This window comes from Myzus persicae, unplaced genomic scaffold (genome assembly GCF_001856785.1).
Source record: "Myzus persicae strain clone G006 unplaced genomic scaffold, MPER_G0061.0, whole genome shotgun sequence".
Lineage (NCBI taxonomy): Eukaryota > Metazoa > Arthropoda > Insecta > Hemiptera > Aphididae > Myzus > Myzus persicae.
Genome location: NW_019103878.1, coordinates 733,812 through 757,004, shown reverse-complemented (window position 1 = coordinate 757,004; position 23,193 = coordinate 733,812). Strand labels below are relative to the sequence as shown.

The 23,193-nt window shown below is 28.8% G+C and overlaps 2 protein-coding genes across 2 annotated transcripts in view; one reads left to right on the top strand and one right to left on the bottom strand.

Annotated features, from left to right (window-relative positions):
• LOC111035809 overlaps positions 1–3,261 on the top strand; it is a 108,706-nt gene extending 105,445 nt beyond the window's left edge. Inside the window, exon 75 of the mRNA XM_022317591.1 lies at positions 3,169–3,261. Within this exon, the coding sequence (XP_022173283.1) occupies positions 3,169–3,252 (84 nt within the window). The 3' untranslated portion in view covers positions 3,253–3,261. The remainder of the gene's footprint in view (positions 1–3,168) is intronic.
• Positions 39–1,162, bottom strand: LOC111035811 (oocyte zinc finger protein XlCOF19-like). Its single transcript, XM_022317592.1, has one exon. It carries the CDS (start codon positions 958–960, stop codon positions 169–171), a length of 792 nt encoding a protein of 263 aa, XP_022173284.1. The 5' UTR covers positions 961–1,162; the 3' UTR covers positions 39–168.
• Positions 3,262–23,193: the final 19,932 nt, after the last annotated feature.

Sequence of the window (23,193 nt, the reverse complement as noted above, 5' to 3'; positions counted from 1 at the left end):
TTTTTATTTAGCTCATATTAAAAACTATACAAAATGTTGTATTTATTTACACGTGAAAAATTAGCGATTTAGAATTTAGAAACAATTACGTGACAACAAAAACACTTCAATAGTGCTACAATCATAAAAAAAAATGATTTATTCTATTTTAATCTAGACTATCGGCTATCAAAGATCTAAATTCCAATGACTGTGCGTCCGCATATGTACTTTCAAATTACCACTTCGGCTGAAAGACTTTTTGCATACATTGCACTCGAACAGTTTCTCACCAGTGTGCGCCCGTCGATGAATCTTCAAATTCCAACTTTGACCAAACGACATGTCACACACGTCGCACGCATACGGTTTCTCGCCCGTGTGTGTCCGATGGTGTTTCGTCAAATCTGCCCTGTGGCCGAACGACATGTCGCATACATCGCATGCGTACGGTTTTTCACCCGTGTGGGTCCGTCGATGAACCGTCAAATTGCTACTCTGGCGGAACGACATGTCGCATACATCGCACGCGTACGGTTTCTGGCCTGTATGCATCCGTCGGTGCTTAGTCAAATCACCACAGTGAGAAAACGACTTGTCGCACATATCGCACGCGTACGGTTTCTCACCGGTGTGTGTGCGTCGATGGACCGTCAATGTGCCGCTTTGAGCAAACGATTTGTCGCATACATCGCACTCGTAAGGTTTATCGCCACTGAGCTTTCGTCGAATCGTCAAACGGCCTTTTTCATTGAACGACTTTTCGCATACGTCACACTCGTACGGTTTCTCATCAGTGTGCGTGCATTGATGAACTGCCAAATGCTCTTTTTGATTGGACGATTTATCGCACGCATCACACGGGTAGGGTTTCTTCTCTGTGCGTATCCGCTTATGTGTGGTCAGACTATAAATAAAGAATTTATCTGAGACGTCACACGAGTACTGTATTTTACCTGGACAACCAGTTTGATCATTCATTTTTGAGTTTTTAAGTGCAAATCACTAAAACGTTTCTGTCTTAATGAGTATTTTAATGGATTATTTTAAATTAAAGACTTATGATTTTAATACAAAATATATAAAACAAAAAACTTTACAAACAATTATTCAGTTACTATGTAATCGATTAGAATTTATAGACTTTACAAACATTTTAAGCCAGTTGTTACTGTATTAAAGTAATAATATTATAGAATCCACTTATATTTTAATAATCTATAATCTTCATGACTTTTAAGATTTAATTTATTATAGTTATATTATTAGATATTCATTTTTAAATTTTCTATAGCTTACGCTTGAAATTTTAAAAAAAGGTTTCTTGTAAATATTTCGTACATAAACCGTAAAATTTAAAAAGTCAATAAACGTAGAATACAATTATTGTATAGATATTTTTAGTTCAAATTTTGACTATATAAGACATTTAAACAAAAAGACTAAATATTTTAGTTATTTCGTTGGAATCTAAAAATTGTATTCGTGGATACTTGAAACTTAAGTACTTACCCATACTAAATAAACTAGATTGTAGACTAAACTATAATAGGCTTAAACTAAAGTATATCATTATCTTTTACACACACTGTGATATTATTCAATTGAATACTTTTTATCAAAATAAATTCAACCTACTGTATTATTAATATTTGGTAAAATAAACTACTTTAAAATCAATAACATCATAAAATATACTTAGTTGTATAGTCGGACCCACCGCCTTCTCCCAGAATAGTTTTCCGTATACAATGGTTGATGTATCATTGAATTCTAATTTAACTTATTTATTACTGCGACCCACATGACATGCTTATGTACAACAGAGACGTACCCACTGGCCCACCTTTTTTGTTACTTTTCGATAAATATCAATAAAAAAATATGTTTACTGGGTCAGACAGAAGTTTAAAATATTCAATATTATTAAATCGTCGATATTTTTTTCATAAGCATTTGAATTTTAAATGTTGACAATGTTTATCGAATTGAAAATTTGCAAATTATTTTTTAGCTAAAAGTTTATAAAATGTTCAATTTATATATCCATGAAGTATGGATTGAGAATTCAAAAGAATTTCCCCTAAATATTTTATAGTTCATTATAGTGTAACTATAATATCTTAATAAACATAAATTAGGTATATCATTATATTTTGTACACAAAATAAAGATTGATAAATGTGAACAAACTTGTCGGAAGTCTTCTATTAAAATGTTTTATATTAGCTAAACAAAATAATTTTTTATTCATTTCTAATTAAAATATTATTTGCTTTTGTTTGGTATTTGGACGAATTTCAATAACATTTTAACTTTAAATACATGTACAAATAATGGTGCCTCTGAATCTTTAATATTTTATATTAATATTTATAGACAATAATAAATTAAAAAATGATGAATCATGGTTATAAAAAGCTAAAAGATAGTTAACAGTTATCAAAAAAATGTTACCATTTATAAAAAATGATATAATATAAATATTTAGTGAATCTTTTAAGTATCTTCAAATTTTATTTTTGAGTTATACACTAAAAAATTGAAATAGATTTTTTCAAAAATTGTTTTTGAGTGAAAATCACTATTTTTTCTTTTTTATCCTGCCACTTTTGAAAAATATGGAAATCTTCAACTTTTACCTCCCAAATGCACCAATTACACTAACTTTTCCATCAGAAAATCAAAGTATCTTCACTACCCAAACGTTGATGCCAGGAAAAAAAAACACTCATCATTGTAAATTCAATACATTTATCGCTAGGTACTTGAAGAATATGAAAGTCAACAGTATAATATAAATATATAGTTCAGGTTTTAATAGTAATGTGTAGACTATTGTTTATTCATAATTTTTGCACTGGTTTCTCTTGAGACCGAGTCCTAGAGTACATCATATACACTGCCACGAGGTTGAATAAAAGTACACATCAAATGTTGTACGGGGAAACTAAATTAATTGACTATAGGTACTATATTATTTATTGAAAAGTCACAGAGAGTAAGTTTTTCGACTTCTAATAATTAACTATTTCACTTTTTTCTGAAAAGTTTTAATACCAGTCTTTAAATGATACAATAGAATCAAAGTTTTCCCTGTTCCAGCATTTGGGGATGGGTTTTATTTAAGAACAAATAATTTACACCTGTTGCAATATTTTAATAAATTTGTCTGTTTTTTTTTTACAGGGTTTCAATGACGATTTTATTCCACCAAATGTTTTATCTTACGATTCCGGCAACGGATTCTACTACGATGATCACATTAATTAACCACTAGCACTCTGTATGAAATTGAGTAATTTATATTATGTATACATCATGCGGAATGCATTACTCTCTAAATATTCCAGAGTTTTTATTTTCTTATAATTATTACCTATATTATATTATTATACATTAGATTGTATGTTTCGCACTATTTTTTTTTGTCGTTTCGCATTTCATTCGTTAATAAATTATTGATTGCTATACTTTATTGTTATATTTACGTAGATATTATTTTTAGTTATCTCACAAAATCACGTTGTTGGTATATTATGATAATATATTTGCGTACGATATACAAAGTATAGCAGAATAACCTGACAAGTGAAAATTTTGATCTAATCAATATTTCGACATTTATTTTTATTTATAGTTTGCGGACGCTTGCACAGTACAGTATATATTTTAGATTCTAAGCTGAGCGAAAAAATGTATTTATAAGAGTATCTTACATTGAAGTGTATTTTTTTGTTTGTCTGTTATCACCTTTTGGGTTAGTAAAAATTCTTCGATGTACGAAATTGAATCGAGACGGTACTTTGGTACCTAAAGTAAGTAATTCTTAACAATTATCAAATACGCTGGTTGGGTAAAAGGGGAATGAAAAGTTTTTACTCAAATAACTTGAAAATGTACTACAAGGTTATTAAGTATCGTAAGTTATTGCTCATGGAAATAATAAATGATGTTAAATTAGATTTAATTATCGAGGAAATACACAAATTTGTAATTTCTTAACCATCAGGTACATGTAAAATATACTTAGGAAATGGGTAAATTATAAAAATAGTATCGTTCTCTAAATGCTGTCGGAGAGTGTACGATGAAAGATAAGTAGTAATTGTTTGACATTTTCAAACTTACACAATCACCAACTACTATACAGTGTCGTCCAAAGTATGTCTGCAATCTATGACACATCAATAATCAATATAGTTTATATTAAACTCTGTTTATTCAATAGTAAAACAAAAGAAAATTCTTATGTAATGGCAAACATATTCTTATAAATCACTGTTGAAAAAAAAACATATTTTTACATATTGATTTGTCACTGTTGTAGTTCAAAATTAGCTAGATAAATTAAATTTTCACTGAATGCTCATATTTACATTTTCTATAGACCATTAGAACACACAATTTTCAAATATTTTGGCTCATGTTAAGCTATTTATAGCCAGGTTAAGTTTTCGATTATTATTAGTTTTTTTTAAACTAATGTCGATGAAAAAATTTTATTTAAAAATAAAAATAATATTTTAAATATTGTTACCTTTTTTTTCATACTTGGTTCATAATAATAATTACAGAATTTAAACTTAAACTTAATAATATGATATATTCGCACAACTGTCACACAAATTCAGTTAGTTATTAATTTTTAATTATTTTTTAGGGATCAAGAAATTAATTAAAATGTTAAATTTATACTCCATATTGGATATTATATTATAATTGAATAACTATACTTTTTTAAAAACAATTTTTAATGTTTCTTGAAAAAATATTAAAAATGGAGTTATCATGACCTTTTAATTGCACACCAATGACTGATCCAGAACAATAATGTACATGTTTTATTGTGATTTAAAAATGTTTATAGCAGTTTATTTACATGTATTTGGTTTCGTTGAAATGTTGACGATATATAGGGCAATTCTTCCGACCCTTTCAAACCTTTTTTTATGTAAATTCCATTGGCTTATTTTTACTCGAAATAAAAACATTATATATGTAATAGGTACATAATATGATATGTACAGATTTATCATATATATATATATATTACTTATTTACATATATCTAATTTTGCAGTAGTTTAAAAAAAATATAATAATCAAAAATGATCTCTAGTTGGAAAAAAAATTAAATTAATAAAAAAATATATATTATTATCAATAATGATCACTAGCTATTCATATGTTAATTCTTGAGCTACACTTTAGGTAGTTGTAATCTGTGGATTTTACCATTTTGAAAATTCGCATATTTTTTAGGTCGATATGTTAAAATAGTATAGTTAAAAAGTGTTAAGTTAAAAAAATAACCTGATGAATACATGTTATTAATTCAACCCTAAAAACGACTTCCTATAAATAGGTACAATATACAATCGCTCTTTGAATCGATTTGTATTTTTTTTATAATTTATATATATATATATATATTTTTAATAATAATACCCTCGGCAACATGGGCCATTGAACTTACAGTGCAAAAATTAGAAATTACATAAATTGTATATATGTATATAAGTTACATTACATTTTGGAAATAAGATTGGTGCTGTGATGAATTGCATGATGTTGGTAATGGATTGAGGGTGATTGCATAGAGTTTCTGATAGTGATTCGGGTAGGTTGTGGCTTGTTCGGGTACTGTCGTAGGTTCGGCATTCAGAATTTATATTTTATGGATGTAGATAATATAATAATATTATTTTCAAAATATTTTGAACCATACTTATATGTCTTGATATATTTATTGTTCAGTAAACCTCATTAGTGATCGTTTAATATTTATGACAATTATTGTGGATCGATAATAATTACAGGGCCATGAAACGTTTCAGATAAAGGTGGGATTTATATTTGAATCGTCAACGGTTACACATTCGATAACTATACTTATCGATAAGTTCACGCAGATAGAGCGGAGAGCCGTATAAATGTTTTAATAATAATCCAATCTATATCAAACGGATGCAATTTTTTCAATTATTTAACCGCCTTTAAGTCTTGAAATTGAAACGGAGAAAATCGTTTGAAAAAATGAAAACTGCTAAGGATCAACTGCAACCACCCACGGTTATAAAATTCTTATTATTACCACTAAACCTAGAGGGTTTTGGGTATAACAATAAATAATAATCGTACTTAACCGAAAACATTTTTCCGTGTTCAGCAAATGTCTAATAGTAAACTATAAAATACTTTTATACAAGTACCTACCTACCTATTTACTTCTGCGGTTACAATATAATTTATTATTTAGATGCATTCTATTCACAGCCAACACACTTCTAAACATATCTTCTTTCAGTTAAAATTGGAGTGGTGGCATGAGTGGTGGCTGGGCTCTGTGGCTCGCTGGAAATAATGGGGTCTTAATTATTTGTAGACAAAGCATTTGTACACATCGTGCAATTTTATTTCGATGGCCGAAGTGTCTTATTCTGTATTATTTAAATGCATTTTCAAAATATAATCGCTATGATATTTTGTTTTATAATAAACACAAAATGTCAAGTTAAAATTATATGTTTTTTTATTAAATTAAACAAAAAATTATTATTTTCCTTTTTATAGGTACTCATAAGTATAGAATATATTATTTTTCAAAAGTTTTATACCAAATAAAAAAAGAAGGTGATCAGGGTGACGATTCACTTTGGCTGTTATGCCATTTTTTTTTTCAAATTATTAAATAAAAAACAATAATTTTATGTTTTGGGAAACATTGGTATTATAAGAATACCAAAATAACTATTTCAATGTAATTGATATAAAATGGTTGTTTTAGGAATTATCCAACTTGTGGAATCATCCATTTTTATAATCTGGATGTGATTATACGATTGGCGGATTTTTGAACAAAAGTATATAAAATTATATATATTATTATATATTTGTTATATATATATAACAAATATACATTAAAATATAATATTTACACATTGTAATGAGGGTTTTGTTTAATCAAGGTTGTAATTATTCTGAATATCGGTTTTTTGAATTTTCAAAATTGTTATTAGTTTTTGAGTAGTTATTTAAAAAGTTGCAGAACAATGTTATCGCCATCAACTACTAATTGAATACTAGATTTAATATTTTTACTTTTAATAGTCTGAAAAGATGATTCCAGTTGACTGTGTGATTGAAACGATAATACAAGTTTGAAATGTTTATAACTATAATATCATGGTAATTATGCTGCAGTGGAACTCTGTATTGCGGTTGCAGTAAAATCAAACATAATAATATAAGATCATGAAAAAATCATGGAATTCAAACTACCGTTTTTTTGGAGTATCTATCTTCATTGAAAAGTTACTAAATCGGGTATCTATCTTTATTGAAAAGTTACCGAACTGGGTTTGTTAAATTGTATGATCAATTTAAAAGAAAAAAACATTCTGAGGCAGCATCTATTTTTAATAGAATAACTTATAAATTATGTTGTATTATATTTATATCAATATTATTATTAGTTATAATTTTCTTAACTTGATAGGTTGAACGTATGTTTTCAAAAAAAAAAAAAAACTCATTAACTTATTAGTCAATACTTACTTACAATTAAAGTCCGTCTAAATATTTTGAAAATGTCATTGTGTATAGGAAATAATAAAACGAGGAATATTTAAGAGGAATTTAAAGAAGTTTACGTTTTTTGAATTACCTACTGTAAAATAACTGAAATCGATAGGAAAAAACTTATTCTATAATATTTGATTTCATCATAACTTGAACTTCAAACGCTCATCAAGAAAAAAAAGTGTCATCATGTATTCTCTGTAATTTTGAATTAACATAAAAAACTTAAACGAGAATCTTTTTATTACATTGCAAGGATCAACATTTAAAGTGTTATGAATTAAGTACATTCAAAATAATAGTTTAAAAATTAAAAAATAAATGTACAGCATTATAAAACATCAAAGTCAATAAATTCTTCGTACCTTTCAGAATTAAATATGACAAAAATGATTAATTTTAATATTATAGACTATAGTGTTTTAATTTAGTATTGATTCTCGTGTACCAGCATCCTCTCCCAATATTTGTTTTTACATTTTTCCTGTTGTAATAAAAAAAAAAATATGTTTTTCGTATGAATTCGAAATTTTATCTGTTTTCCCAGTATACAACATTTTTAAGAGTGCTGTTTATCTTAATAATTTTATTGTATAAACAGAGTGCTTATTCGCAGAACCATAAATGTTATTAATTTTGACAAAATCTTATACTATTCTAAAACGTCTCGATAGAAATAATATTTTTGTTTTCATTCATTTCGATTGAATAAACAAGAAGGTTTTTTCGTTGAACTCGGTATTTAATTAATTTTGTCTAGCCGTAGTTTTTCTTGAATCTCGAAAAAAAAAATGTTAAAATTTGTTGATCAATATTCTATACATTAGTAATGATTTCCATGTTTGACGGTCGTACGTCGCAATGCCGTAAACGAGCGGGTAGCCTAACAATTGCGTATTTCGAAAACTATTCTGTATAATATAAATTATAAACGTAGTTTACAGTGTAAAAAATGATTTGTTCGTCTAATGATTGCACTTTCGAAATCTCAATCCAAATTATTACTCAATTTACAGTCACATAAAATTAAATACTATAGAAAACTTCATTACCATCAATATAGGTAGGTACTATATAATATTATTAGCTCAGTATATTATCTGTTATTGTGATGATAATATAGGATAATTAATAATTTTATGTGAAAAAAATTAATTGTTGACAGTTAAACGAATTGTGTGTCTTATTGAATTGTACCTAGGTATGTGTGGTTGTTGCAATCGAGTTGTTGAAAAAATCTTTTTAGAAAATATGTTCATTCATTTCACTGCATTGTAATTTGTAGACAATTTTAATTTATAACTCGAGTATTGTAAATGTATAAAATCTGTGTTGTAACTACATAGTGTTTTTAATAATTTATTTTTAGTACTATTGTGCTATACACATTATTCATTAGTCGTTAAACATTCACAAATCCAAAACATTTCCATAATACAACAGCCTACAGTTAATAAATAAGGGCTGACTGTATATGCTCCGATAGAGTGAAAAATATGAGTTGATACACCAAAACAATAGTTGAAGAAGCTCTAAAAATCTAAATTTAGACCAAAATTATAAAAAAAATGACTTACACATGTGTGGACAAAAACCTAAATAGATATAATGCATACAACAAATTAAATGATGTGTATAATTATTGGTATTATACACATAATATAACTGAATAATTAAGTATAGTTTCATACCAATACCTTTCTAACCTTTCATACCTTTTCAATCATTGTGCTTTGCAAGATCGATTAATTTAGGAAAAAAAGATAATAATAATTTATATTTAATGTGCAATTTCAAAGCAAATTAAGAAATACCCGATATAAGACTTACTAAATAAGTGGGTATTTCATTGCAAAAATAATATCATTTTCAAATTATTGAATGTGAAGTTTCCTCGGTTTTCTGCTAATTAGTTTTAAAACTTTGGAAAAGTTCTTTCAACATCTACTGAGTCTATAGGTGTATTTCGTCTTCAGTATTTAAAGCTTGCCCTTTTCGTTTCAGTCAAGATACTTGAAATAATTTGAAATGTTTGCAGTCCTTTATTTATAATTTTTTTTTTTTATGAATGTTGGAACTCGAAGTTTTAAATTAATATAGCGATGAATGTAAGTACTCGTTTTACAATTGTCTGTATTTTAATAATTTTTTTATACAGGATGATACACCAAGCAATTGCGTTTATTTAAAATCTAATTAGTATAGTTTCAATATTACGTATTTACGTCTATTTTACATTTTTGTAAAACCGATTTAATAACTATTATTCTTAGTACAAACATTTTAATAACTAAGAAACGACTCATTCCACTTTTCAATTACCTAGTTACATCGAAATGTTCAAAAAAATAATTTTGCATTTACATAATTTACGGTAAAAAGGGGAGGGAGTGTTCTCATTTGAAAAAAAATGGAAGTTTCTATCGAAAAAGAACACTTCCTAAGTAGTTCAAAAGTACAAGAATTTGAAAATAATTGTCTTTAAGGATATTTATAAGCTCCTGAAATCAAAATGTGTATAAATTCATCATCAAAATAAAATGGGAGTGAGCATGCTTGGTGAATCACCCTGTATATAATTAATTTTAGGAGAAAAGAGAATATTACCCAAGAATTATGATATCAATCAGAAAGTAATTTATATATTTTACATTAGTTCCTTAGAACATTATTTTTATACAGAAGTTAAATGTGTTAAATATAATTTATTTTACTTACATATTTTACCTTTAGAAAAAAAAACCATAAATTACCAAATATGAGATGACAGTATAATTATTTAATAATTATTTTTAATGCGTATTTCTATATATAATTATTTTTTTGGAGATTTCGCAAAAGAAAAAAATGGCTTATAATAATTTGAGTTCTTTTTCAATATTTAATAAAACTGTCACATTTTCAAACCTTAGCTATCTTCATTCGTTGTTGAACTCGTACCATAATTCTCAACTCACAAGTACAATAATTGTCTACCTCTATATTCATTTATGATTTAGGTATTTCAGAAATGTTGAAAACATTGTATATCATGTTCATTAAGTATGCTGAATAGATTTTATTTTATTTTAAAATGAATTGTTCAAAAAGTGCAACATTCACTCTCACGAATTTTACATGTCCCATGGAAACTTAAGACCAAAATCTGACGAGTGACTCGTTGTACAATGTGGTACTGGTATATCTAAACATTTGACGAAACGAATAATAATATGCTTTATCACACTTTGAGCTCAATTTATTTTTCAACAAATCGATAACATATAGCCATTAACAAAGTACACATTGAAAAATATTTTTTTGTTCTTGTAATATTGTATATTTAAATACGTCAAGTTTAATAACTATTAACTATTAATTTATAATCGTAGTGGCGATGTGCCATCGATGTCTGACAATATCGACGCTCTAAGCAAATGCATAAAGTTGACAACTATAGGATAATGTATAGTATAGTTAATCCAAGCCTAAAATAACACCCATAAGCGTGTGGTACTGTTCGCCTTCGCTGCCACAAAATAATAAACCAGCTATATCATATTTGTCAGTAACATTGACATAATTATGTAACCAGCCCGAAAATAATTAGGATTGACCGACCAAGTCACATAATAACTATACACTGCAACTAAATAGCTTTTTGATGCACCAATAATATGATAAAGGACTGTTTCTCGTTAATACCAAAGTAATTTAAAATTCGTCTAAGGATTTCAACGGAAAGTGCTTCCAACGGGTAAATAGTGTTTCTGTTGTTTGAAAAGACTGAAAATTGCGCAAGAGTTATCGGCAAGACTATCCACTAACGACTTTCTGGCTTTCTGACTTGACTTTCTATAATTTCATTTTTTGACTTGGAATAAAGCTATTTTCTCTCACTGCGCAGTATACGTCGAAAAAATCGACCGCCACTTATTGGGTTTAAATAAGTTGTGTCATAAGTGCATTTATTAAACCGTTCAATTGAATGGTTCATTGCGCAAGTTGTATATTGTGTGTTATTGCCGAGAAGAAATGTATTTTATGTCGCTACGATATAACGTTGAATATTTACTTAACATTAAGCAGAATAATATAATACATACTATGTATAATAATGCATACATATATATAATATACTGTAGGTATACTCCAGTATTATTATTTCGTTAGAATTTTTGATGTAACGATGTTTTCTTTCGGCGTGAAGTGTGTGGGTGGGTGGTATTTGTAATAATGACGTGGAGGTGGTCATATCGTTTGTATATGACAGAGGAATACGCGGAATTATTGGTCTGAAAATGTTCGGTGCCCCAAAAGTGTTTCGAGTTACATTGATGATTGATGGATAATATAATATATAGTTATGCCCTCAGCCCAGCCACTATGGCGACTATAAGTAGACGGATATGTATATATATTATTTATACACCGTCATCCAAGCTTACGTCCAAAATGTGAAACTATCGGAAAATGTGCAATGAATTGTATTTTAAATAAAGAAAGGTAAGATATTTTTTTTTATAAAATTTAAAAATATTAACGTAAGAATAAAATTATTGTAAGTTTTTTTTTAATGAATGGTTTTTTAAATATTCTTGTTTGTATAATACAATTTTTAGCATACATGCAATTTTTTTTTTTGGTTAAGATAACAATAACATAATTATTATCCTTGGTAGATTAAACTGTAAAACATAATTTGAAAATGAGGCTATCAATCGAACACTTGAAATCCACAAAAAACTCACAGGTCATTGTTTACCCAAAAAGGCAAAAGCTAATAAGACTTAGAACTCATTCACGTTTAAAAAATACATCAATTAAGTGTTGTTAATTACTAACAATTCTCTGTTCAATCTCATCTTATCAGAAAATAAAAAACACTTTAATATTAACGCATTTTTCTCACAGTCTCAATAATAGTAATATGTAGACAATAATCACAAGTATAGCCATATAGGTAGATAATAAATAAATATTATCATATCACATTATGTACATTGTACGTCATGTAAAAATTGGTTTCGTGCTTAGGTTGAAGAAAACTAAGGTTTTAAAAATAAAATAAAAAACCAGATAAAATTATATGACAGTTTTTTATACACCGTCTGAAGAAAACAAATGTTGATTATAATTATTAGTTTTCTATCTTAATCCGACATACCTACAAAATATTACTCAAATTCTTTTTCTTCTAGGTTTATTAATTGTTTTAATATTATTATTTATTACTATCGTTAATTATTAAGTGTAATTATTACTTTTAATATATACATTTCAGACTAAATACTGAATAGTAACTAACAATTAAGTTTTAAAATGTACTATTGTAATCTCGACAATAATTTTGGTTCGTCGTGTAGACGATGTGCAAACGACGAACGACCGACGCATATAGTGTTGTCGTAGAACTTTGCAGTGATGTAACACAATAATATTATTATTTATTTTAAAACACCTTGTGGACGACAAACGGTATATGCGAAGAGGATGAGAAAAAAAAATGTTTATACTTTTTCTCGTACATGCACATAAAATATAGGCGCGAGACAGATTTTATAACATAGACAGAAGATCTCTGCGGCGGTCAAAAGGCACCTGCTGCTGGTGAAATAACGATCACTGCAGTCGGCCGGTCGGTCGTAACTCCGCACATATTACTATGATAATAATTTCAAATTTAAATAAAATATTTTTACGCAACTGTACAAACCAGTTTGCCGGGATGGTAAGAATACTGAAGATGCATCTCTGACACGGGTTTTTCTTCTCTCCCGGAATATAAATTTGCTGTTCCAACGTGCACTCGACGTTCGACGTGAAGACAATAACAACAACAGTAACGACTGAAACAACAACAATAACAATGAAAATACCGTTTTTACTCGAGCAGAGATGAAACTCTGCACTTTAAAGAATCTTAGGTATAAGCTATCTTCGAGTGGGCGTCGTGTATCAGTATATGTGAGCGTAGGCGTGTGTCGCGTGTGTGTCTTGTGCCGCGCTGAGGACGACCAGAGAGTCAGGTGGAAATATTCGTCCGTTGACAAGGGCGTAGGCATAATATTATTATCATTATTATCATTATTATTATTATTATTATTATTATTAATATTATCATTATGGTTATTACTATTTACTTATTATACTGTGGTGGCTAACGCATCGTCCGGGAAAACATGAGCAAAAGAATGTCACAGCATTTTAAAGTTTATTTTTGTCAAAACTCCTTAACACAAAGTGTATAATATAATAGTCTGCAGTGATAACAGCAGAGCTTTTTCCACTCAATCTGGAAAATAATAATAATAACAATATTAATATAGTCTATTATCAAAAGTGCTCACAATATGCTGTTTTTGTTTCACCTTGTATGCTGTAATATAACTATGGACCTACTTAACATCATTCTATCAATAGTATTAGCAGCTAAAATAACAATATTAGTATCATATAATGTAAAATAGATATAACGTATAATATTAATAAGTGGTAACTAAAAAATTACATTACGTTTAAGTTTTACAGGAACTGATACCGAAAATTTTTGGAACCGAACCAGATCAGTTATTTTATTTTTAGACAACTGGTACCAGAGTCAGTACCGATAAATTCAAAAGGCTCCAAAAGGTCCTTGGTTTAAAGATCTAAATACACCAAGTGTCTACCTGAAGACTGAAACCCACAACTCGAATACATTTCAATTTAACAAATAATTCAGATGTAAAACCCAGTAATAATATAACATTTAAAAATAAAGTTGTTTTTATTTTTTTTAAAAATGATGTTTATTGAAAATTTACAATCTGTACATTACATACAATAAGTAAATATGATAGAGTATAATACAATAAATGACTTTGAGTAACTTGTAGGAAGACTCACAGTCGAGTCACCTTTTACAATAAAATAATTTTTTATGAGTAATATAAATGTATTTTATAGCTCAGAGGTATTCAAACTGTGCGTCGCGGCTCCCAGGGGCGTTGCGGGAGTTGTCGAAGGGAGCCGCGTAGTATAATTGAAAACCAATAAATATTTTTACGAAAAAACGTTTGCTATTATCATTGTGGCACACCGGTTCGGAAACGTTGAATTGTCTACAACTATCATTCGCCAAATCAGCGTAATTTTTTTATATATGTATAATGTGGTAAATAAATAATAAGTAAAAATTATAAAATATAAATTACATTCATATAAACATTGTTTTTTTTTTTGTCGTTTATAATTTTCGAGCCGTCAACATTTTGTGAAGACTTAAAAGAGCCGTGGGATGAAAAAGTTTGAATACCTCTGTTATAGGTTAAGAAGATCTCTACACCAGTTGTGGTTGAGACGTCTAGTGGGGTAGTCAAGAAGAGTTTTTGAGGCCAGTCGAGAGACGAGGAGGTTGTGGTTCGAGAGGAGTTTCCCATGAAACCTTTTGTAGAAATTGGTGGCTGTGTCGTGGATTGTTTTGTTTTGAAGGTTCTCGTAAAGTAATTAGTTTGTTTCGTACCAGGGAGCTTTGGCAATGATACAGAGACAAATTAATTGAAAAGCTTGGACCATTTGAGTTTTAGATTTTTTGACTGGACCCCAGAGTATGGGGAAGTCTGGTAAAGTGCAGATGGGACGAAGGAGACATTTGTATATACGAATTTTGTTTTGAATGTTGATGTTGGATCTTAGCAAGGGCCTAAGTAGGTGAAGTCTGCTGTTTAACATTTTTTCGTTTGTCCATGAGATGAAGACCCGAAGTAAGTCTTCTGTCGAGTGTAAAACCGAGGTATTTGATTTGGGTGGAATGCAGAATAGTGGAGTTGTTTAAGGTGATCGGCGGGCAGTCTTATGGTCTTAGAGAAAATGTAATATGGGGTGATTTGGTTTCGTTGATTTTGATCCCCCATTTATTGAACCAAGACATAAGGGTGTTTAGATGGGTTTGGCTTTGTTGACTGGCAATGGCAGGGTCAGCATTTGACGCAAATATGGCTGGGTCATCTGCGTAGGTATTCCTATGAGAGTGAACTGATTGAATAAAATATCCGCAGTGTATAAAATGTAAAGAAACGCTGCCTTATAAGAAAAAAAATATATATTTATTACCATACCATCTACCATGTTATTATTACCAGAATGTGTTTTCATCTATTATCTATTTTTAGAAAGTATGTTTTACTATTTTTTTTCCGGAAGTTTATGGATTTTGATGATTTTGACAACAACACCAATTGTAACTATATTGAATACATTTATCATTCATATCAATATTTTGTAGCTTATAGTCAAAATGAATTAAATCAGATACACATAGATAAGTGTACTATAGTACTTAAGTAAGTTTACTAAAAATGTGAAATATATAAAGATAGGTAGTAGGTACTGATTTATTAATGTAGGTATGAAACAATAAAAAAGCGACTCAGTAGAGAAGATAAAATAATTAAAAGAAGAAAAACTAGAATAATTTTGATTTAAACCTTTCAAAACACATACTGAACTTACGATTTTTCTTTAATATAGGTGTTTTAAAATTACTAAATGCCTAACCTTAATTTGTAATTAAGTACCTAAATTAATATTATTTTATTGGAAATAATTAAAAAATAGTCAAACATAATACAAAGTAGTATAATACAAAAATAATTTGGTACATTTATTATTTTCATTATATTAAAGTTGATTAACATCTTACATAAGTGTACAGTAAAACAATGTGTTATACATGTTAAAATATTTTAATTGTATATTAATACATTTCTATTATTTAGTGCTTTACTTTAAATTTATCTAATGCAAGTAATATTATTGATCAATTTTACATATTATAATTTATATAGGTATTGTATTATACTAATCAATGACAGTAATATATTATTTCTTAACTGAGAATATTTAGATAGAATGAAGTCAATATGGTCAATCGCCCCTATTAAATAATATTAAATTTAATTAAAAAACAGAACTGATTTTTTTTTCCGTCGATGGGGGTACACAACAGAGTATAGGCCCCTAACTCAAACAATAATAATCATAAATCTAACTTTATTTATTTCAGTGAATCACAAAACATAACACATTTAGACTTTTCTTTCCCCTTGCAATTCGAAACGCACCAAAAATATTCGTACCACGTTGGGAATGAAAGTTTGTTAGTCGTTCCGCTCGATCGAACTAATTTAATCCAAAGTATACATCGAATGAACGTCACCGAAATACACTGCACTCACGGATTTATATAAGTGGCAAATAATGTTTCATCCGGTAGGTATTTCCTTGACGTAATCTGTAGGAAATTATTTATTTTTTAGATTACCTGATACAATTGTAGTGGTTATGCAATCCCTCTTGGACACGGCCATCTTTTCGTGGAATACAGTAAAAACAAACCATACACCTACGTACCACATATCGAGTTTTAATCAATGTTGACTATTATAATAGAATATCAGCTATTATATTAGACTCGACCATCTTATAATAATATATGCATGTATGTATGTATTATAAGACGTAGTTACAACTAGAAAAGTATTTTCTGGCTGGTTGAAAACAACCGGGCTATTCCAGTGGTGGCATTTTATAGATAGGAGGTGATAGTCGATGCGATGTCACACGGGAAACTCGTATTACCTTTTAATAATGAGTTTGCGCTGATTGTGTACGTAGTGTACCTACACCATATAACGATATTAATAACGTATTTTCTTTGAAAAATACAAAAGGTTGTCAGTACTGCCACGAAAAAGTATCAAATGTTAACAAAGCCGTCAAGGCGCCTCCGTGCGCTTATCGCTTTGTTATAATATGAGTGTATATTACAGAGGGGGTGTATTTTTATGGTTGACAAAGAGCGGGCGAGAGGTCATAGACGCCATGATATACGCGGAGGTATCGACGGATATAATATGTCTTACTTTTTTCGTGCAACTGATTGAAATTCATCTGAAATATTATATTTATTAATAACTATAGCCTATGTAATATAATAATAAAATAATAGATGAGATGATATCAGTTATCAAATAGATATACATATATATATATATATATATATATATATTAGACATTTCATTATTTGTCATACCAATGTTATTGCATTTTTGGTAGTGTCAGGAAAAAGTAAGAAGGTATTTAATTAACGTTTTATCGTAAACGAATAAAATTCTCATTATACAAACTAAAGTAATTTATTAGATATAAATAGAATTATAGGGAGTTTCTTCTTTTTCAAACATTTTATACAGCTGTGTTTTAGCAATTTTTATTTTTTAAATTAGATTCTGGGGCGAGGTAAACTTAAGAATTAATATTATATTCTTTTGAAATGTCCTATACTATAATATAGTTTTGAAGAAAGTTTCCAGTGACTGCAGAAAGTTGCGTGTAACTACAGAAAGTTGCAATGACAAACTATATAAAATGTATAGGATAATACTTCACAAATCCGAATACCGAGCAAACGTTCAGAAGCATTTTCTAATTCGATTTCGACGGAGTGATGAGTGACCCATGTCAGCATTTAGGGCATAACATACTACCAGGAACCATCGCTCCCTTCCATCATGACCATTTTTTTCCACAACTGTGGTTCACTTATACCTATAATTGTTATTAACTTTTTGAAACTTGCAGGCATGAAGAGCATTTACAAGCGAATATCATGTATGGATAATGTGACATTTTAAACCGATAAATTGACATACGATTGAGGATCAGCTTGTATACGTTTCAAAATTAATCTTAAACTCCGCATTAAATGTTCATTTAACACAATGTCGTCTAACGCACTGTACGTACCGACGACGAAGACACACATAAAAATAATTTTATTCGTTTTAAGTATGCACTTCGCGAGCGAACGTCGAACGGTCGCATTACACGTATAAACTTGGTGAGGATTCGTATACAAAATATATGCAACGTGTAACATAATTACATGACAAATAAAATAACAGTTGTTCAAATCATTGTTTGAATATTAAATTTGCCAACTTAATTAAAAATGGACGATTGCCTTACAATTATTGATGTTTGTGTTCTTAATAATTCTAATCTTCATTTTTATTACATTTTTTCGGAACCATTCAAAATAGCCAATTGTTCGTAAAATACCTAAATTTTTTTTTAAAAAAAAGGTTTTTAAAAGTCAAATGTTAATTTCTACAACTTTTTTAAACATCAATATATTTTTAGAGTAAATTATAATATTTTAAACATAATAGGTTTTGTTCAAAAAACATTTTATTTTTTAGGAATTATCAGACATAAATAAAACTTTAATAATTATTTATTATCCAAGTAATTTTGATATTTTTTTTCATACGTTTAACTAATATCAATTTTTTTTTTTAATGTGTCTATTCTCTCTGTCACACCCTTATAAATGCTGCAATGCTGTTATACTGCTGCTGACTTTGTGCAAACTTAACGCTACGAGTCCTGCAGACGATAATACAATATTATTACAATAGTGGAGAGTTGCTATATAAGAGTGAACGACAATAATATAAAAGACATAATATTATTAACATTAGAAAATGTTTAAATGTATTAAATTATATGCAGTGTTGTCATACGAATACTATTAAACGTGCGTTTAAGTAAATAATAAAACGACTGAAGTATTCATTATGGCAAAAAACGGTAAATATGTGTAGTGTGTTTCTTGTCTTTGAGGAATAAACAATAATTATTTACTGTATACATATACAAAAACGATAGCGAAAACAGACAGACCGTCTGTCAGCCTATTATATTTCTTATAAGATATTTTATTTTATGTATATTTTATATTTATATAAATAGATTAATTGAAACTAACTTTGCCAAAAAAAAAAACAATCGCATGCCTAATTTATTAGATAGTATTATTTAATATAACATTAATTGCTGTTATTAACTTACAAGTCAATATCGACTTAAGAAGATCTGCGTGAATAGGTTTATGGTATAAATAGCTTAAATTGAATCTAAATAGTTTGATAATAGAACTTCGTTGAGAAAGAAAAACGTTTTTAGAAAAAAAAACTAAAGTAGTTGAAAATCTAAAATGACAAAGATTTTTAAAATATGGTGTGTTTGGAAAATCCTATTATGTATAATAAATATTTGAGAAAATGAAAAATATCTGATGTTACTTATATATTTGTTATAATTATAACAAAATTGATGTTAAAAATTGATGTATGGTAATTTAAGTACCTACCTATATTCACGTTTTCGTAATTTTTTTATTTTGAATGTATGGGGAAAAATGTTAAGTTTTTACTTTTGATCCTCTGAATTATCAATTTGATACCAGAAACAACCTCAAAGTTGAGGGTTAAAATTTGTTTCTTACTATAAGAAATGTCATCGGACACAAACAAATAACTACACCCATCTTCGTAGAACGAACTCATTGATCACACATTCACACACCACTTAGCTTCTAAAATGATTTATTACATATTTATGACGAACTATATTATGAGTACCTTAGTTATATAATAATCAGTATGAAATATTACGTATCTATTTATCATCCAATTAAATTTCTATAATATACTCTTAAATTAATTATTGTTAAAAAGGTATCTAACCATACATAAAATCTAATCCTACGTACAAGAATACCTTAAATATACCTGAGTATTATGGGTTATATATTTATGGTTGTTATATGAACAGAATACAAATTAAACATTTCGTTCCAATAATAATTTATAATAATCAATTATTAGTTTCAAATAAATACAATTTCGGAACAAATATTGATTGATTAAAAATAAAAATATTAAATGCATATAACACGTGTACACCAGTGTATGCCACTAGTTCTTAGTTATTTGAATCAACTAAATATAGTTAAGGCAGTAGCTTAGTTCTGAATAATATTATAACTTCAGAGTTCAGTGACGTACGCTGAATTGTTATTGTCTTATGAAGTGAGGTACATCATGTAGCATTGATGGGGTACTTCAGTACTCTAATTATTGTACACATGTGTCCTAAATTAGTTCATAACATATTTTTTTTAAAACAAACTATTTAGAAAAAAGAAACACATAATATTATTATTTATTAGTATTGCTCAGTGCACGGCGTTGCCAGGGAATAAATTTAATCGAGATATGTAACCCACCTGTGGTGAATATTAATAAGTGACTTTTTTTTCTTACATGAACTAACTAATTGCAAGCAAAAATAAACGAATACTCGGGTATGATTTTATTATTGTTATGGGAATAGTCATATAGTTTTTTAGCACATAGATAACAGATCAAATATGCATTTTTAAATAATATTTTATGTATTATTTTATTAATAAAAACAGAAAATTTTAGTACTGCAATTTGCGCAACGAGCAAAATATTGTTTAATATCTACATAATATATTATAAAAGAATTAGTGGTAGTCAAACGAGAAGACTTGATGAAATGGATAGATCCACTCGATCTTTTTTTTAAACATTTATATTGATATAAGTTATAAATTATATTTTTAATGATGAAATAATTAGTGCATATTAAAAGGTCAGTCACATCATCCCCACCCCCTGCAACCAAGACAAACCCAATCGAACGCCATTGAAAAAAACACTAATAACTAATAAGTAGTGGGAGAGTGGGACAAAAGAAGTGACCCATTGATCACTGTGGACATTTTTTTTCTTCTTATTGATGTATGCATTCATTGATTTGTATTTATTTACCTAGGTATTTGTGTGTTGGGGTTATAAACGCTTATCATTCTTTGCCTTTTGATAAACACTACCTATTGATAAAATAATAAATAATATAGATAGGTACCTACTGATGAATATACTATAATATAGTTACCAATATAATATGTTGGTAATAAAATATTTAGGTTTATTGTTTAAATTTTAACCGACTCTTCGAAAAGGAGCAATTATACCTAGTTGTGTCATGAATGTATTACTAATTTACTATTTTAGTGATGACTATTGAGCTCAAAGTGAGTTTGACCGGGAGAATAGCACAGATGTTTCGTGTTATATGAGTAAATATGAGCATTAAGAACAATCAAAAATTGTGCCCTAACAACGTGGATGAATCGGTAGTGATAAGCCCATTAAAATGGCATTTAGAATATCATTACACCGCATGTACGTCAAATAGACGAAGAGGTCGGTTTCGGTAGATATTTAAAGGTGAAAGTTTCTCGGTGCATCAAACAAAATATAATATTATAATAATTTAGCATGTAGGTAATCGGATAAATGTATATGCTGCAGCAGACGAGGAGTTCAAACTCCTGTCTCCTTACGGTTCAAAAATCCAGAAATTTTTACTTATTTTACAATAGTCGATCATTTATCGTGTGTGTGTATCCATGAACCATAACAATAACACTGTTTATATTACTGTATAATATGCCACACGCGGGAAGAAACGGCAAGATGTTCACAAAATGTACCGTCGTCTAGTACGAACCATAAAAGACTGTGTGGTTAAACATTTTTGAAATCGGGTAACAGGCCAACACTCAATATAACACTGCACAATAACATTAGGATGGTAGTAGTTATTGCAATGACTGCTGCAACGGTGAAGCAGTGCATAAACCTTGCAAAATACTATTTTCTTACATATCATGTACGCATTTTGTTTGTGATGTGTCTTGAGATATGTTCAACATAAATAAATTCACATATTTTTTGTGAATTTACTGGGAATATTTCCACAACATACTTTCCTTCCATACATTTTTTTTCTTATTCAGGAATATTTAAAATCTGTTCGTTCTACAATAAATAAATTCAATCAATGTCTTTTGATATCTATAGGAGTTACGAAAACCAATCCATTTAAAGGAAGTCATTGAACTAAACATGATTTTTTCTTTTAAAATTACGATATGTGTCTTACTGCAACAAGATTTCTCACACCTTGTCATGTTCAGGCACCGTATTGGATTTTCTGAAAGTGTGAAGATTAAAGGGTTCTAGTATGTTAGTAATTTGATGCAATTTACGGTAGTGTATAGATTACTAGTAATCCTGTGAAATAGTGCGACTGTTTCAATTTTTTTTTAGTGTGCCATTTGTCATTGGATATGTAACAGTCATGAGTTGGACATGTTTTTTGTGTTTTATTTTTAGATTCTTTGTCCTATAGTAAAAATAGACTACATATTTCACCAGATACCTCTTCTGAAGCAAATGCTGTGCGGAACATACTTCAGAGAGGTAATTTTTCGATTTTCCCACGTTTTTGTCATTAATATGTGAATATGTCATATATATATACTTTTGATGTGGTCAGTTCTGCATATTGTCCAACATGTCTTCTATTTAATGGTTAAATGTAGGTACCTCTATAATGAACATTACTAAACACACACATTACAGGCAAGAGAGAATCAGTTACATTATTTTATAAAGTATTTGAGTGTTGATCATAATCAGATTAATTAGATATCTTACTACCCGGGGATCTAGTGCTCAGAACTGACAAAACGATCTAGTCCCTATCCAACAACCGACTGCCGGTCCAGACAGGCGCCAGGCGCCATGTCATCACTCACCATGGCTCCTCCACAACCTACTCCAATTATGGCAGGTGTGCGGGGTATCGATCTCCCTGACTGATAGTTGTAGATTATTCTCACAGCATTAAAAACCTACCAAAAATGTTCCCATCACTCATCAGTGAT